General features: G+C 27.8%; 1 protein-coding gene across 1 annotated transcript in view; it reads left to right on the top strand.

The window, feature by feature from the left end:
• Positions 1-18,587: 18,587 nt before the first annotated feature.
• LOC107440373 (histone-lysine N-methyltransferase PRDM9-like) overlaps positions 18,588-19,616 on the top strand; it is a 29,693-nt gene continuing 28,664 nt past the window's right edge. The window contains exon 1 of the mRNA XM_087162295.1: positions 18,588-18,720. Coding sequence (XP_087018421.1) covers positions 18,588-18,720 — 133 coding nt within the window. The remainder of the gene's footprint in view (positions 18,721-19,616) is intronic.

Raw genomic sequence — 19,616 nt, forward strand, 5'->3', positions numbered from 1 at the left:
TGTAAGATATACAATTTCTTGCATTATTTTAAAAAATATAGTTTTACAAGGCAAAACATACACTTTGAGTAAAATCGGTTAACTTGTTTCTCAGAAATTGAACTTCGAAAGAGTCACATAATTAAAATTTGATTTTTCAGGAACTATTCCACCGACTTTGTTCAAATTTTGTAGTGCCGCAGGGGACTGATCAAAAAGACACGGTTTCCAGAAGAACACCGTAGTCGAGTATTACTGGTTGCGGCCAGTAATAAGGTGGGTGATCAATTAGATCAGCCTGTATAGGGACCGAGGGTGTGTGGTATTGGTCCTCATTAAACTGTTCTACCGTAAAGTACTGTTTTGCTTCAATAGGGTAAAATAACAATTAAATAAATTTTTATTTAACCATTTCTTTCCGAGAAGTTTCTTACAGTGTGTTGCAACGTACATATTAATTTATTTAGTAGAAATTACTTAGTTAAGCTAGAAAAAAACTAGCAGTTATACTTCATAATGTAAGATTTTAAACAGCCTGAACATTAAAAATTTGATAAGGCAAATTAGCATAATAAAATCTTTATTAAGATGTTTAGCATGTTTAATCTAAGAACCGTTACTTTCATTTATATGAATCTGTGATATTTTGTAATATATAAAACTTATTGCTACATTTACATTACAAGAAAAAACTTGCTTAAAAAGTTTGTGGCGGTTTTAAAATCTTTCAGAAACGAAAGTTTAATTTCTAATTTTTGTAATCTTACTTTAAATTTCGAATTTTGAAGCAAAACTTTTAGGAATCAAATTGAATGTGAAAAATAACGAGATTAATTTTCTATCATTAATAATATTTAAATTGTTTTTGTTAAGAAATAACAGATTCAGGCTTGTATGCTTGCATCCTCCGAAAATAAATTTACTACGCAGAGCAATAAAAAAATTATGTTGCATGAAATTTTAAGTAAAGCTTTCAAATTCATATTTTTAAAGGATGGATAAATGATTTTAATAGCTTTATATCTAATTTTAGATGATGTATAAATTAAATAAATTGAGAATGGAGGATAGGAGGTCAACCAAAAAAGTTTTCAGTGCCAGGCCAACAGGTACAAGAAAAAAAGAGGACGTCCAAACCTAAGATTTTTAGACTGCCTTGAAAAGGACCTACAAGTTTTAAAGATAATAAACTGGAGAACCTTGGCTAAGGAAAGAATGTCCTGGCATTGAGAGACATTGACTTGTTGAGAAGGCAAGGGCCCATCCTGGGCTGTCGTACCTATGAGAAGAAGAAGATAAATTAAAATTCATTGGATACCATTTACATTATTTGAGCAGAAAGGAAAATAAGTTTTCATTTCTTTAGTTGTTTGCTTGATTTTGTATCATTAATTTTTATTTAAATTAAAATAGAATTAATTTAATAACAAGAATTTTAAATTTATAAAATAAAAATATTAGTATATAACTAGTTTGTTTAAGTTATTTTGAGGAATATTAAAAACTAATGCAGTACATTTTACTAAAAAAAGTTTGTAGTTTATCTTTAAAATATCTAAGTCTAGATAAATATAAAACCAATACTTCAGTGATTAATTTGAAACTAATGCATCCTCTTTATTTATCAACAGTAATCAGAAGAAAAACCATACCATACACATTTTAATGTTAAAAATAAAGCTTTTCTCCTTCTTATAAATTTATTTTTCCCTAAAGCAAATGAAGATGTAGTATTTTCTGCTAATGGAAAAAGAATAGTAATAAAAAAACATAATGAAGATTAAATGGGTTTGCTAGCTTCGACATAAATACATATATCCTCGCTAACAAATTCTGTTATCCTTCATTTATCATTAAATTGTCCTCAGGCTATTCTATAACATTTCATTAGAGTGGAAAAAAATACATTTTCCTGTGTTTGTGTAATTTGGAGTTTACTTTACCATGTTAAACATTCTTACTGTAGGAGAACTCTTTACTGATTATTTAAACAGTATCTTATTTAGTTTAGTAAAATATTTTTGCATCATAACTAATGAAAAACAGATCAATTGATTTTTAATTGCTCCCTCAGATATATTGATACTTTTATTTTGACTAAAAGATTCTGTTATTATTTCATTTATCGTTAAGTTGTCCTAACGTTAATTGACTTTAATTGTTCTAATTTTATTGGAAAGAAAACTAAACAGCAAAATTAACATTTTCCTTTATTTGTGTAATTTGGAGTTCACTTTACCATGTTAAATACGTTACAGCAGATCAATATTGATGATTTAAACAAGATCTTACTTAGTCCAGTGAAATATTCCTTTGCATTGTGACCAATGAAAAACACATATTAATTGTCTTTTTACTGCTTGTTTCAATATATTGACACTTATACTTTTGATAATAGATTCTGTTTAACAAATCAATACCTCTGAGGGTACTGGATTGGAAATCGATCGTTCTCTGATTCAGGTCAAAATTACGATCTGTGGATGAATGAATGGGTCCGCCCTATAAACGGGTGTGCCGTATGGTGTTGCAGAAGTTGAATTCTTGGCACCATTGGAAAACAAGAACAATTGCACCCCCTCTGCCTAAACAGGCATACGTCAACATAGACCTACTGTTATCTCTTCATTAATCATATATATATATATATATATATATATATATATATATATATATATATATATATATATATATATATATATATATATATATATATATATTCTTGTGCGATTTCGAACAGTTTCTTAATTATTGCTAAATTTCAATACCTTTGAAAATATCGATAGTGGAAATAGTTATTTTTGAACTCAAAATATTTCCAATGCGGGCAAAGCCACGAGTAATAATCGGGTGGGGAAAATATTTAGTTAATATATTGTTTAAAAACTATCAAGATGTTATGTTTGAAGAATTGGAATATTTAAATATAGTTCAGCTGTGCATTTGGCTTGATTAACATTTAAGTTTATATGTTGTATAATATAACTTCGAAAGGTGATAAAACTGATCGCCACAGGAGGCTGGTTATCTTAAAATGAGTCGTAGTTTTCAAAAACTTGTTACAAGACACGTCAATGACTTTGAATATTCCTTAACTTAAATAAATGTTACTTTTTTTCTATGCGTTCAATTTTCGATTTCTCCATACTTGCACTATAACTATTTAATAATGGTGTTTGTAAACTAATTATTAATGAATAAATGATATATATTTTATTTTGTATTTTATAACAGTCGTTGAACAGCTGACCCAAATTTTTGTACTTACGACTACTAATGTTCAACTCCGTAGCCTTGCAATTTTGAATCCTATCCAGAAGACAAGGGGACTCCTGGATCAAGTAGTGGTAGAAATTTGCCTTGGCGGAGGACTTTTTTGAGTGAACTAACCCGCATTTGCGTTTCATGGAGAGGAAGACCACGAGAACCTCCCACGTTTAGCCTGTCGGCAAAGAGACTCTAACCCATGATCCGTCTACCACTGAGGATATTTCACGTCAGCACTGTGGTCGGTGCAAGCCAGATGCGGATTCGTTTTGACCAGCCACCTCTGGAGTTTCGAACCCGGTTCACCTCATTGGAAAGCGAATGCTCTATCCCCTAAAATGGCGGCTCATGATATATATTTGAAGAAAAAAAGTGTTAGAATCAGTTTCGGAGTCGACAAAGTAGAAATTGGATAATGTACTATATTATAATTATAATGTGTTAATACACGCCTTGATGAGACCCATATTCAATCCTCAGGGCTACACGCTACTGTTGGCCACACGCCGCACACGTGAAGCGCTTCAACTTAGAGCAGTAAGCAGTCAAAAGGTTAATCAATTCTATGACCGAGTATTTTTTTAAACCTGAATCTGAATCTACGAATGACTTCTAGTTCACTTTGTGCACCCTTCCTTTGTTTTCCCTAACTAGCTGTTAACTATAAGTGATGTTGAATTGCTAATATACTTGAAATAACTTATTGAAATGGTTATTCCGAAAAGCTTTATTTTTATTAAATACAAAAACAAGTTAAAACATGCTATTTGTCATGTTCTTTGTTTTGAAAGTATGACAGTTTGATTAATGAACTTGTCGTAGTTCATATCTTATAAGAGAGCTCTTTTGAGTAGAAATGTAATAATTAATCATCCTGAAAAAAAAAACTGCCAAAAGAAAATTATAAATATAAATTCCAATATATCTATTTGAAGCGACATCAGAATATCTTTTCCCTAAAGATTTGGCATCAGTCGATACTAATTAAGATAATTAATGTAAGAATGTTGAGACTTTTTTTTTGAACAAAATTCCAATGATTCAAAAATAACACAGTGTAAGACGTTCTCTAATTTCTTTTAAATGAATACAAAATTTTTTTTATAGAAAAGTTTTTAAACAGAAAGCAGTTGTGAAATTTTTTAAAATAAATATTTTTTTGATGTTAGAGAAGGTATTTCTTTTCAAATTATAGTTGGATAATTTATTTTTATAATATTTGTTTCATGAGATTTTGATTCGATCTAAATCCCATCAATCCTAATTTAACACAAACCGCCACAATCATATTCTACTAAACCTATTTAATTGATCTTTCCATTTTCGATCAATGTAGCGTTGCTCTAAAATTGCATTAATTATATCTATACTATTATTTAATAATATTATTAATATCAATCATAATATAATATAATATAATATAATATAATATAATATAATATAATATAATATAATATAATATAATATAATATAATATAATATAATATAATATAATATAATATAATATAATATAATATAATATAATATAATATAATATAATATAATAAAATATAATATTATATTAATCATAATATCATTAATAATATCATTATTATCATTAAAAATATCTTTATTTATATCTAATACGTTGCAATAAACATTTAGTACTTAAATATCCTGATAAAATAAGTTCCATAATATTTAATTTCCGATCGATATTACGCGTTACTACATCCATGCATTAATTAAATTTTCGTTTAAAATACTTTTCACAATATTTATTTGGACATATTTTTCATACCTATATAATAAAATGCTGAATCTATTGCATTATTAAATAGTCCCATAAAAATTGTCATAATACATAATTAGTTATACTAATCTTTCACCGATACAATACGTAAATAAAACCATGTATTAATGAAAAAATTTCCATATAAAGATCAAAAATGTTCGTATTCCGTCTTACTTTTTTTTCGATCTATTTCATATATGGGTTAAAACCATGTGTGTCAAATATTTCTCCGTGTAACATAAAACCTCAAGATCTCATTCTTTCGGCGAGAGTACTTACGACAAGAGCGCTGTTTCTTAAGTATTGTAGATCTTCTTTTTTTATGCCATCGCTTGTGGCATTTACGTGTGACATTTCTGTGATTGTGTACTTCTAAGGCAGCTTCCAGCTTTTACATGCATCACATACATAATTCATGATGCGTGTTATGAAAGTGTTCCATAAATTCTGCGTTGCTTTTATACGTATCAGCAACTTTTATTACTGCAGCTATCTCTAACTTATGTTGCATTGATTTCATGCCTTTTTTTCTTCTTATACTTGGTATTTTTCTTTCTTTGTTTACTTTTTGTTTCGAAATATATATATATATACAGTGAAACCTCCGTTAAGCGGACATTCATGGGACCAAAAAATTTGTCCGTTTATGAGAGTTGTCCGTTTACGGGAAGGGTACCCTAATAGCGAAATTTAACACAGTAAATTGTTTTTTGAATATTCTCAAAGATGTAGAAATTATTAAATAATATCTACAAGGATACTGTAAATATCTACAAGAATATTTATTTAAACAATAAGAAAGATAAAAAAGAATATATAAAGAAGTTTGATATAAATACATAATTCTGGATGTAGCTACAGATAAATAAATATAATTTTCCTATTAGCATAGATACTCAAGTTAGACATATGATACCAAATAGGAGCGTACTGTCCTCAGTCCGTTTCAATTATTAGGCTCACATCCCCTTACACCTACTTATCATTTGATAGGGAACATGGTTAATACCTTCTTGGAAAATAAACCTCACAGAAAAAAAAGTAATGCATACCTGTAAGTCATGAGGACCTATGGAGATGATTATTCACAATTGATCAGCTATCAAGTGTCTGAATAAATGTTTCATTTATATAAACATCTCAAAGATTATACTTCTGTTTTCTTTTTTTTACCCCAGTTGTGTTAAATACAGTCTTCAAATTGATAAGAAAATTAAAGAAATTTTCAATGGGGAAGAAGCATTGAGAAAAGTAATTTCAACTTGAGGGGTCTCATAACCTGTGTGGTCCAGATGAAAAGATCAAAAGATGCCGATGTCAGAATTATTTCAGGAGTGCAGTACAATTTTCTCTCCTTTCTTTACAAAGATAAGGCAAGATGACAGGAGAAAGATTGATTTTTCGCTGGTGAAATAGCTTAACAATATTTTTAGTTATGGATAAGGCAAAAAGTTTTATTTACATGCTTTAAAAATGTGAAAAGTTGAATTTTTTTAGCTTGCAATTTATTTAGAAAAAGTAGTGTCCAGTTTGTAGAGATGAAAAACAACGTTTCAGGACCAAAATGACTGTCCGCGTCCGGTTACGGGAGTGTCCGCTTTGCGTTATGGTTTATTCATAGAGGATTCCCGGGGAATTAAAAATATGTCCGTATTGAGAGGCGTCCGTTTTGCAGGAGTGTCCATAACAGGAGGTTTCACTGTATATATATATATATATATATATATATATATATATATATATATATATATATATATATATATATATATATATATATATATATATATATATATATATATATATATATATATATATATATATATATATATATATATATGTTACAGTGTCAATGTGAATAGTCGGTTATTTTTAATACTAACTGGTCAAAATTAATAATAACTGCTTGTTTCGGTTCAAGTGAGAGATAAAAAGGGAAGATTTTTGTATCGTGATCTGTGGAAGCATTGGCAACTTCCGGGCAGCGGCCCGAGAGAAACTAAAGAAAGAAAAAAAACATCATTGAAAGGAACCAACTAGAAGGGTATAACTCGTATCCAGCCCCGGGCAAATTTATGTATGTTTAAAGCTAACTACAATCGCCAAGACGCCAAATTGATTTTAAATTGGAAAATTTAAAAAAAAAAGAAAACATTTAGATGTTTGCCTGAGGGTGACTACGAGTTATACCCTTCGAGTTGGTCCCCTTCAGTGATGTTTTTTTATAGTTTCACTGCCTCAAAGTAGCCAATACTTGGCGATAATTTTGCCACAGATCACGATAAGTGAATCCTTTTTTTTTATTTCTCACTTTGACCAAAAGAAGTGGTTATTATTATTTTTGACCGGTTAGTATTATAATAATAACCGGATTTATCACTTTAACCGTAACACATATACAAAGAGGCACACCCAAGTCCCAATGCTATACGAACTATTTAATCACATTGACCATATATAATTAATTAATAAGGAAATTATGACAATCATGTCTTGATTTTAATTTATTTTTATCTGGATTACAGCTTACGCAACACAAATGCGATCCTAAGCTACGTTTGAGGGGGGGGGGGTGAGATAATTGTCAAACATGGATTCAAAAGCCCTTCTTGATAAATGATAACATTGTCTAATCTGAAATACAGAATCATAATTAATTTCTGAGAATGTTAAATTCTCTGATTCCTAAAATGTATTAAAGGGTGATTAAATCTGATCTCTGCTCAGGAAGCTTCCAAGAATGTATTAATTATATGAGCTGGTCATGTTGTAAATTATTAAAATCTTTATGGAGAATTTTGAGGGGAATTTTTTTTTTGTGGAAATGTAATTTTGAGCAAAGCTCAAAATCTGATTAGTAATGTGTTTTGTAACTGATATTTAATTTTAAAACGTTTAAACATTTGAAAAAATTGGTATCCTCTGTATTGTGGGTAAAAACTACCTTAGAACAAATTCTCCAAGTAGCACAAAAAAGTTATGTATATGGAAAAATTGTACTTTGACATAAATTTTTAGCAAAATCTGATAGAGTAGAATTTGTTAAGGATGATGGTTTTTAAAACAACTTCAAAATTAAATTTAATCAAATTTATAGGAACTTTCAAATTGGTAAAATTATATGAGATTGTATGATTAAATAGCAGAGATGCCTACTGCTTTGTATTTGAAGTTTTTTTCTCAAAGAAACGGTAGAGAACTACAAACTAAAATTTGCAGATTATCGGTTAATTTTGCCAACTTTTTTACGTATCTCGTAAAGCTCCTAATTACTTAGTTGTAGTGGCGAGTAAAAGCCCTATAAATCATATTTATTTAACCAAGAACCATGCATTAAAGGACTACCACTCGAAAATATTTAGCCCCTGTCTGGAGCAAATGGCATCTCTGCTTTCTTAGCTTTTTATAAATATAGCTTGATCGCCGAAAAGTCATTCAAACTACATTCGAACTGTTCCAACAACCAGGCAGAAGCTTTTGCTATTGAATTGTATTTGGTGATTTTTCACTTAATAACATCATACTATTTGCAGATAGTCAAATCAATTTATTCAAAACTCAGGATAGGAATTGCCTAGATGAAATAACTGGAACTATCCGTTTCATGCTTTGGAAACTTTCCAAATATTTATGCTAAAATTATGCAGTTATCGCAAATAACAATTAAAATAATGGATACATGTTACAAGCTCATTGCTTGATCTTCTGACATACGTTGTTTAAAAATATTTGATTTCTTTCGTAATTTACTGTCGTCCCCTCAAACGGCTGGAAGCTTTAAACCATATTGAAAAATCGCGTGAACTAAAGAACTCTAAAGTTATAAAACAATCCACTGAGTATTTCTTGAGACATTTACAAAAATGTCAAAACGTGAAGGCGGCTCTCCCTTTATTGCAGAGTTGTGTTTACGTTGATATAGAATTTATTTGGAAATGTAGTGATATTAATGGCTTAACCTATTAGTTATATGTGTATAAATAAATGAAAATGAGAGAAAGTCCGAAATACAATAATTATAGCAGTACCACCCTTCAAGGTTAGAAAGAAAGGTAAGCGTAGTACACTATATTCTGGCAATAACTGATTAACCAGTTTATATGAAAACATTTATAGGATATGTAAAGTTTATGTAAGAAGTATGCGTGTAGAACAGATTATATTTAGAAGATGATTTGGAGATTTTACTAGGCGATTTTTAATATAAAACAATTGCACCATTCCTTTACTTATGTCTGGCAAAGTACTGTACAAATGTTGAAAGTCCCTAATCTTCGATTTTGTCTAATCATTTTATCAACAACAGCAATAGAATAAAAAGACGATCAAGTTGATTAGTTGAAGGACTTGATATAGAATCATGTTCGTAGAGAATATTTTATCCCCTTTTTAGCCCTAGATAGTGAGTGTTTGTTTTAGCTAGCAAATATTTTATGATAAATGCCCACATTTTCCTTCATTGAATATCGCGTAATTGAGCATCCATTTTAACATAACCTAGCATCGAAAATGCATCCGTTTTATCATAAACTTCCCTCTAAGAGCATCAGTTTTAGCGTAACTTTTGGTTCACTTTAAATGCTCTCATGCGAACTGTTATTTGCAAGCTGTGGTACACTCTTCATATCTTTATTCATAATTCTTAAGTTCTGTCACATCTGTATATCTAACAGTTTTAAGTGTTTTTCTTTTATTTGGAAAACCTTTATAGTTCCTTCAATCAAGCGAATTGAATAAAAAAAAAGTGAATAAATCATTTTTAGTTGAAAAACTTTAAGTATAAAAATAGTTTAGGGAAAAAAATCCAAACAGATATGTTTTAGCTTACATTTAAAAAAATGGTTTCTGATTAACAGAGTAATAAATAATACTTTTTAAAAAAATAAATTTAGCAAAGCTTTTTTAATGATTATTCTGAAAAATTTAAATATTCTTAATATTTTTTAAAAACTTGATTTCAATAATTCTGGTCAAATAATATATACTCAACAACTTTGAACCTAAGTTTGACTACTTAACATTCGTTCTCAAAGTAAAACGATTTTTCAACCGATCTTGTTGGGACCATCTGTCCTCTCATCTTTACTAGATACTGACTTTCAAATTCTGATGAGGTGAATCGATTTACATAGCTATTATTCACATCACGAAATGTTTTAAATAGACCCTTGGCGTCAGCTCTAACTCTCTTTCCTCCATCTTGAACATATGGTCTATATATATTAAGTGGATTGAAATGATTTAAACTTCTTAAATTCATCCAAAACTAAATGTAAAAGCTGCCATTTTAATCTAAACTCTAAGGTCATGCAACTATAGTGGGTGCTAGTTACAAAAATTTTACTGGTGTGTAAAATGTCATTGAATGGCGTACATCATATGTTCTTTTTTAGATTCTATTATCTATTTTTCTTTCTTAACTTTTCTTTCTTTTTTCTTTCTTAAACATTTAGTCCAGATGTTAAGTAATGCGAATCAATTTCAACTTTAACTTCTCCACACCTTATAAAAGTTACTCAAACATCAGATTATTAGGTATTATAGAATAAAAATAATTATCTGTTAAAAATATCGTGCAATCGTAAGTATTAAATCTGTTAAAATTATCGTGCTTTATGGTATTGATATTTTTGGCAAAAAAAAAAAAAAAAAACGAAAAATAATCATGGTTAGTAAAAAAAAAATACGGTATTTAAACCGCTTATTTAGTCACTTTTTATTCATTTTGTAATAATTTACACGAAATTATAGCTTCCAAAATTAAAGATCTTATAGCCACACATTTAGTAAAAATGCAGAATTGAAAAATAAATTTAACCTAAAAATGGCTTTCATGCCCTGCTTTAAGGTATTATGATAGAATCGCCAAACTTTATAGAATTTACCAAATTTGATGACATATTATAAAACAATATTTTATTGTTAATTTTGCCCCAATAATTACCAAAGCGCTTCGTTAAAAATTACTGTGCTTTCTGATGTTGCCAGAGACAGAAACACAACAAAATGTACCATATTTTTGCAGTTTGACCATATTTTTTTTCTCAGTGTAGAGATATGTAGTTTTCTAAATTATTTATACAAGCGTAACTGGTTACTAAAAATGTAAAACTGAAAAAACAAAACAATACATGAATAAAATATAACCTTAATGTCTTTTGATAATAGCCAGGCGGGAATTATTAAGGAATGTTACTTGTAACTACCGAGTTATGACCATGGCTAACGTGTTTTAAATAAATTCTGGTTTAGACGTTGCTCTCTTTTCTTGCCTTTTTTGAACGGATAGACTAAATATGTCTAGGACAGTGGAATGATGATATTATAAGGATAGATACATAATTTGCTTAAGAGTAAAATAGAATCGAACAACTAAGCTTTAGCGGCATATTCTTATAACACAATTCAGTACTGATTAGCAAAGTAAGCATGGAGACCTGGAAAGAGTTTAGTTTAATTGTGAGAATAAGAAAAATATTTCAAGAAAACTTTCTGGCTAACTGCTGATTTGCAGTAGTGAATCAACATCTGCTTGCAAATTTTCAGCGGTATCATTATATCCGTTGTTGATATTCAAGGTGTAAAAAGAAATAAGGGGCCCAAAATTAGCGAATAATGCGTAAACATAAAATTAATTATTAATTAAAAAGTCTGTAGCAGCTTTTTGTTTCTCTGACTCTTTGGTCACACTCTAAGGTCCTCGCAATCCATTAAGATAAATTGAAAGCTTTAACCCGCACACTGCTTTTATTACTCTTACTACATATTTTAATAAAACCTTGTCAAAAACTAAGTTGCAAATTTCTGTACATTTGTAATTTACTACATTATTAGCAACAAAACTGAAAATTATTCGCTAAGAAAAAAATTAATTAAAATATGATGAGAATTAGTTACAATAGTGAGAAAATTGTGATTGCTTAACTGTGACACTTATTACCTAGAGGTATGGATAGACTTGATAGTCTTTTTTTCTGCATAGACTTTGATAAACGCTACATCATTTTAAAAAATTAGCTGTAAAAACTGCTTCAATTGATGTTTGTCCTTTTACCGTTCAGTTGGCTGGATTGATTTTTACTTCCAGCCAATATATGTTTTTTAAAATGGCCCAAAATTCTTTTTCATTGTTAGTATTTATATTTATATTAAAATCCTCGCCAAACTATGATCAAGTTATAAAAAAACTAAAAAATACTTTGAATGCACGCTGACGAAAATGAGAAGAAAAAACTCTAACTTCAAAGCCCAGAAGTTCCAAAATTATCATCAGGTTTTATTTTTATTTGTGCAGCTTTTCTGTAAATGTTCTTACTACTTTTTGTTTGTGGTGTTGACGTCACTTCACTTACTTTTCCACTTGAAATCAATTTATTAGAGATGCAATAATGTTTCTATTAGGATAAGAATGCGAATTGTCCAATGAAAATAGTGCAAACTGAAATCTGTGAAGACAGTCATTCAATGATAGTGAAACACTGATCCAGTTCAGCCTCTGACTCGGACATCTCTGTTGGAGTTAATCTAATCGATGAAGTTGATCTACTGCTAAAGCAAGCGTACATGAAGAAACAAAATTTAAAAAAAAGAAAAAAAAATTTCGGAACCGTAATCAAAATCCAGCATATTTTATGAAGAGGAAATGTTCTTAAGAAAATAAATTTTTCTCACTTCAGTCCAAAGTTTAAAAATTTTTGATTTCATTAGTAACTACACTTGAAATGATACGTTTGATACCTAACATTGAGATTTATCACTAATTCTGTTCATTAAATCGGGATGAAGACTAAGTTATTTTTATAAAATTCAGCATTGTTTCATTTACTTATATGCTTCTTACCTTTATTTTTAAAACATTGCTCTCACTTTTTATTTTATTATCTTTCAATATAAGTATGAAAAAAATGAAAAACTTCTTTATAAAAATATTCCTATGGATTTCTAGCATACTTTACGTGATTCTACTTGAAATTATTTCACATGATTTGATGAAGGATTATCGTCTGCCCACTTCTTAAAAAATTGCATTTCTAAATAAAAATAAGCTCAAACGATTTTTTTTCTTTTTCCAGAGTTAGTTGAGAAGAGAAGAACAGTTTATAATATTATTTTTTATCCAAAAAATGTCACTATAATTGTTTTTATTTATTTATTACAATTTATAAGAATTAAATTAATTCTAAACTTATAAAATAAAATTTGTTAAAATTTCCCCTCGAATTGCAATCCATATTTTTAAAATATAATAATAATACTCAAACTTTTCTTTCTAAATGCTTTTTTATCGTCTGCGTAAAGAAATTAATCTCGTCAGGAAGCAAGTGATATTTCATAGTATAAAGTTGTTCTAAATGTCGATGTTTGGTGTGTTGTATTCACGTGAAAAATGAGTGAAACTTGTGAAATAAATAAATTGCCTTGTAGAAGTAACTGGGAATCTCTAAGTGAGTACGAAAGAAAGCGGTATTCAAATGTAATTAGAAACTGGGAAGTTCTAAAATCCTTAGGTATGTTTTATTTTCTTGAGAATTCTTTTGGATTTTTGATAGGATGTTCCATAATGATATTAATGTGGACATATTTGTCTTTCAGATGTAAATAATCTTTATACAGTAACATTGAATAATTACAGCAATTTTTTAAGCATTAGTTAATGTAGATCTTTAGTTATTTTCAAATGATTTGTAATCCAATTCCAAAATAGAATGTTTTAAATTTATTCACCTACAAGTCTAATAGGAATTTATTTCAATATATTATTATTCCACATGTAAAATAAATTTATTAGTTATTTTCTTTGAATTTTTTTGTGCGGTCTGTGTAGACAAATTAAGCTTGCGATTAACAGAAAAACTTCTCATACTTTATTAATCAAACCAGTTATAGAGGATTATGCTTAACTATATGATTATTGAATACAGTATATGCTAAACATTTATGTCTTTTGAAATTTTATTTTCACCTGTAATGCATTAAAAATTAGGGGCTACATTAATAGTTTTAGCAAAAAAAAATTGGAATATGAATTTTATTGATATATTTTTAAATTATTCTTTTGGAAAAAGGCTGTGGGGTAGGTTGGACCATGGTCACACGGTTAAACAATTTATTTGTTTTTTCTTGAAGATGTTGCGCCAGTACCTCAAAAACCTTTCATAGAAATCACATGTCTCAGCTGATGGGTGCCATTTTTTTTAAAAAATTCATCTTGATTCAAAATAATTTTGTCTAAAAATGATTTTATTACTAAGTATATTTTGGAATTCCATTATTTTACTTTACCTTCTAAGGTATTTTTCTATAAGAATATAGTAGTAATATGTAATTAGTTTACAATGTTATATCGTTAATGTAATAATGATAGCAGCTACTTATATTTACATGATAATAGGAATAATATTGCGTTCTCTTGTGGAATCCAGGACATGAACGGTACTTTAGTCTATTTAAAAAGTGATAGGTTAATCATTAAAATAATTCAGAGAAATCTTATTATTGGAATTTAGCTATCCTATAGAATTATATATTTTGATACTCTATATAATAATTAAGTTTATTTGCATTTGTTAGAAGTAGAAAATTATTTTAAATATTTTTTTTCTTCTAGATATTCAACTTAATTAGTCTAAAAAGAAGAGCAAGAAAATTTCCGTTAAATGATCAAATATATTTCATACAAAGTACATAAATTACTAATTCATTTTTTTTGCAAATATAAAATACATGTACTTTAGTCATTAAATTCACATCAAATAAATTGTTTTCTTTACATTAAATGGTAAAATTTGTAAGAAATAATGCTTTTTTTTACTTTTTGTTAAATTAAAGCAAAATGTCTTATATATTTCAAAAAATCACTGATAAGAGAAATTTTTTTAAACAAAACTATCATGTACCTTTACTCTTGAAAGTTATACAAGAAATACTCTGAGCATTTAAACTGAAAAAACACAATTTAACCAATTATTGCATTTTTTTAAGGTAATAGGAATAAAACAAAATTTTTACTGGCATGAAACATTGAAAAGTATCTAAGTGTTTTTTATTGTCATTATGTTCCAAATTTTTAGTACATAAAGACATAATCAACTAAAATTTTGTGATGGTATTGTGATAAAAATAATTGATTACGTGCAGAAAATGTTGCTAACGTAATAAGGCATAAAAATGATGCAACTCTTGTTTTATTAATTTTGTTGTTCTGAATAAACTTAATTTTAGGGGTTGCTTCGAAACTTCCTAAATTTCTGGAACCTGCGGAAAAAGCTCCTTCAAAAATAAACAAATTTCCAAGAAATAAACTGAGTATTCCTAAAAGACAACAAAAGGGTAAGGCGTTGAACAAAATATTATTCATCATTCATTATTTTACAATTTTAAATGCTAGTTTCGCTATTATAAACTATGTTTGATTAAAAGAAATGTAACATTAGGTATCTTGATAAAAATAGAAGAAAAGATGAATTAAAATATCATCCTAATGTAATTTATAAGTCATAAAATTTCATTTATTGTCATGTTACTGTCATACTTGAAACATGCGAAAATAATATATGCTGAAAATGTAAAATATTTTTTTTTAAATAAAAGAAGTATGTAATTGAAATAATATTCCAAATAGTTAGTTTTTGCTTTTAACTGTTATTGACTTTTAAATTTTAAGAATGCATTTTTTTCTTACCTTTCAAACTTATAAATTGAAAAAAAAATACTTTATGTGCAATTCACTTGGATTTGTTTGCCGTTTATATATTTTTTTTTTATTTTCAATGACGTATTGTTGTTTATTTAGAATTAAAATTAAAGTCTAATTTGAATTTTTATCATTAATTTTGAATTCCAACTTTAAATTTACACAGTAGTTAAGTTCTTCATTACTTCGGTCCACATGCGCGGATCTTGGTTCTCAGCTTCTAAAACCGCCCTAAGGAAAATGTATAGTTCTACCCTCACTGAAACATTCGCGGACCCTTAAAATTTTTGGTGATTACAATAGATGCCAGAACATGTAATTTATTTGGGTAAATTTCCGGATAAACAGAAGCAATTTTTTACTTTTTTTTACTTTAGACTTATTAGTTATGTGATCTTTATGAAGATTTTAAATTTATATTTACTTGATATTCAAAATTAATATAGTCAAGAACATGCACGTAAGCGTATGTGTGTTTTATTATGCATAACGAAATTTTGCATAAAAGCAATTTTGAAACTGCAATTTAATGCAGTATTGCACTGTATTTAGATGAAACGTCATATTTTAAAATTCAATTTGTTTTTTAAAAAAATATTAGTTTTATTCATTATCGTAACCAAATTGGACTATAAAATAACATTGTGCATGTTTGTTCTTGTTTCAGGAGCAAATTAACATTTAAAATATAAAAATTCTTTTACAATTCATATTTCATATTTACTCATAAGCAATTCTTACTTTTTTTTAAATCTTATTATACAGTAAAACAGAAATTCGAAATTGTAAAACATTTCTTGCAATATTATTTAATACTTCAGTAATAAAGAGGTACAGAATGATGCGTATTTCCGACTTTTTGGAGGAGATAAGTGGTTAGAAGATAGAAAAAATATCAGCAATATATTATAAGCGTTTTTGAGCTCACAAAAAATTACAACCGAATTTTCAATAGTCTTAATTTTTTGCTCAGCCAAATTAGTAACTAACAGATTTTAAAGCAAAGTGATATTACTTTATTTAATTTTAGAATGATTCAGTTATTTATTGCATAATAGAAGATTTAATACCTGAAGTAATTGAATTTTCAAAAGAGAAAATGTTAGTAACTTTCTTAACTTTCCTTAAAAAGAGTCATGCATTTTGAATGTCCAGTGTAGTTTTTATCATGAAAGTACAAATTTTTAATTTCTGTCTTTAATTTTAGTCGTATGCAAAGTTGACATTCCTTAAAATTTTTATTAGCTATAGAAAACCTTAATATATGAGAAGGGATTAACAATTGTTAAAATTTTTAATAAATAATCAGTAAAAACTGTTTTAAACCTATGGTTGACTGCTTGAAAACAATAGTTTTAAGTTTTGCGCACGAGAAACAGTACATTTGTAAAAAAAAAAGATTCATGAATTTCTTTCAAATGATAACAAAATTTTGTTTAATTATTATTTTCTTTCAATACTTAATTTATAAAGTATTGAGAGTTTAAATTTTATCCAGTGGATCTCTGACGTGTTACATAAAAAAATAAGTGATCCGACGAATTGCCTATTTTCTCTATATCTAATTACTATTTTATTCTAGTAGGATTTCTTCTATACAAATTACCTATTTTCTTCTAGTAACAGTAGTAATAGTATAAAATATTTTGGAATTTTATATGCTTCCAAGACTTTATTTATCTGCACAAACTGCTCTTTCATAAGTTTTTAGCATTATTCTGCAATTCAAATTGATTTCGTTCACTTTTTTAATCTTATTACTTTATAGTACAATTAAATATTTTAATGAACCAAATTCTTAACTTTTTTTTATAGTCAAAGACTTCGAGAAAACGAATTTCAAGTTATTTGCTGTATCTGAATCTCAAAAGAGAAAAGAAAAGCTTTGCCAAAAGAGTAAGAGTTATAATTGTTTATCTTGTTTTTTAAAAAAAATGCAATTTTACTTATGATAGAGCTGTTGTACAAAAGGTACATGAAAGTATATTTTTTCTTTCAGAAATTATAAAGAAACGTCGTAAAAAGTTAAGACAAGATGAAAATGTAAGTTGTGAAATTCTAAAATGAATTTTTAGCAAAATTTCCTGTAAAAATTTACACAAATTCCAGACACTTTATTATTGAAATACTGCTAAATTTTTTAAAATAAATTGCGATTTAGGATTATTATTTGGAGACAATTATTTTGTATATTTAAAGGGAGTCTCTCAAAGGTTATTCAAGGTGTTCATTTTTCTTGCGTATTGTACATGACGATGCATTTTAATTTATGTCAATACCAAGCACTGGCAGTTTGTTAAATACATTTATTATGATAAAATTTTCTAAACAGAGTTTAAAATATTTCCTTTTCTTATTCTATAATTTCCTACGATTAAAATTGAGGAATTTTCTTTTAATCCGTATAGGCACGGAAAAAATTTATTTTTATATTAATGACGCATCTATTACTTGAGTATGTGCTGAAAAGTCATAAAAAAAATAAAACTACAGTTCTTTAAACATTTGTTACCTTTTTTATTTTATGTTCGATAAGAGTTTTGTTAATCTATTCAAGTATTGCTATTTAAAAATTTTAAATGGTGTTCTATTTTTGAACTACCATTTTAAAATATTGGTTTTTTAGATGGCGTCTGTTCACTATATTTGCATATTTATCGAATTAAACTCAAGGCATAATGAAAAGTATACTCGATGTCATTTTGCACTTCTAGTTCAAAGATGTATTTTGTGTTTCCAAGGAGAAAAATTTATTTTAAATACATTTGCTGTATTTGCTTTATTTAGTTATAATGAATTATGTAAAAGATAACTTACATCGAATAATATTTCTTATTTATCAATAAATTCATTGCATTTCACAAGGAACCAGAGATAATGATTCATCCAAAAGAATTTGGCTTAAAGAAGCTTGCAAAGAGTTTGCTGAAGAGAGCTCAGCGTCATTTTAAAGACTTGGAACCCTTTTTACCTGAAGATGACCAGGTCACTGAATACGAAATAGACAAAGGTAAAATGATTCATTTAATTTAAAAATGCAAACGTGTTTTTTTATAGGAAATGCTAGAATATATAGAAACCCATCATAATTTTACATCATTACTCCTTTATAAGTATTTTACATTATAGAGAACGGAGTTGGGAAATCGGATGTTCTTTTTAATTTTTCGACTTTGTATAAAATCGTCGCGTAATAAAGTATATTACAGTAAAATAATGAAATAACTAATATATGTAAGAATAAATAACAATGTGAACTAAATCTTGATAAAATTCTGTTATTATATCCACCTCTCCTCCTTCGAATTCAAGTGGTAATCAATGACACATTATATTTTCAATTTGAAAATACGTGTATATTGCAACAAACATTTTTTCATTCATATTGTACAAAATCTTGACATACAACAAGCATATAAACAAGTTAACTCTAAAAATGTCTGGTTTAAATTAAGGTACAAAGTTGCTGCATCATCCGCAAAATTAATTTTATCTTAAAATTCATTTTCACCGCAAAATATGATACCGTAATGTTAGCAGTTATAATTATTGAATTTGAGTGATTCTACGGTATATCAGATGTTTTGTTTCGTAATATATTCCAGTAAAAATGTATTTAAGGTAAAAAGTACTGACAGCATGAGTGATGGTACTTTTTAAGGTAATTTAATCTAGAATTTTCTTAAAGTGCATGAAGCTACTGAGATAACGGCAATTCTTCATTCGTTTCGAATTTCCCTAAGAGTTCATTCGTTTGAGAAGGCAGACTTGGATAGTTGAGCGTTGTTACTAAAATTTTAATGATATGTCCTCTATGTCAAATTATTAGAACTGTGTCTTTTTATTTTTAAAAATAGGTTTTTTTTTCTAGTTTGTTTTGAAAGAATTAAACATTTAAGGCCATTA

This window comes from Parasteatoda tepidariorum, chromosome 4 (genome assembly GCF_982258835.1).
Source record: "Parasteatoda tepidariorum strain Cologne lab strain chromosome 4, Ptep-v5.0, whole genome shotgun sequence".
NCBI lineage: Eukaryota > Metazoa > Arthropoda > Arachnida > Araneae > Theridiidae > Parasteatoda > Parasteatoda tepidariorum.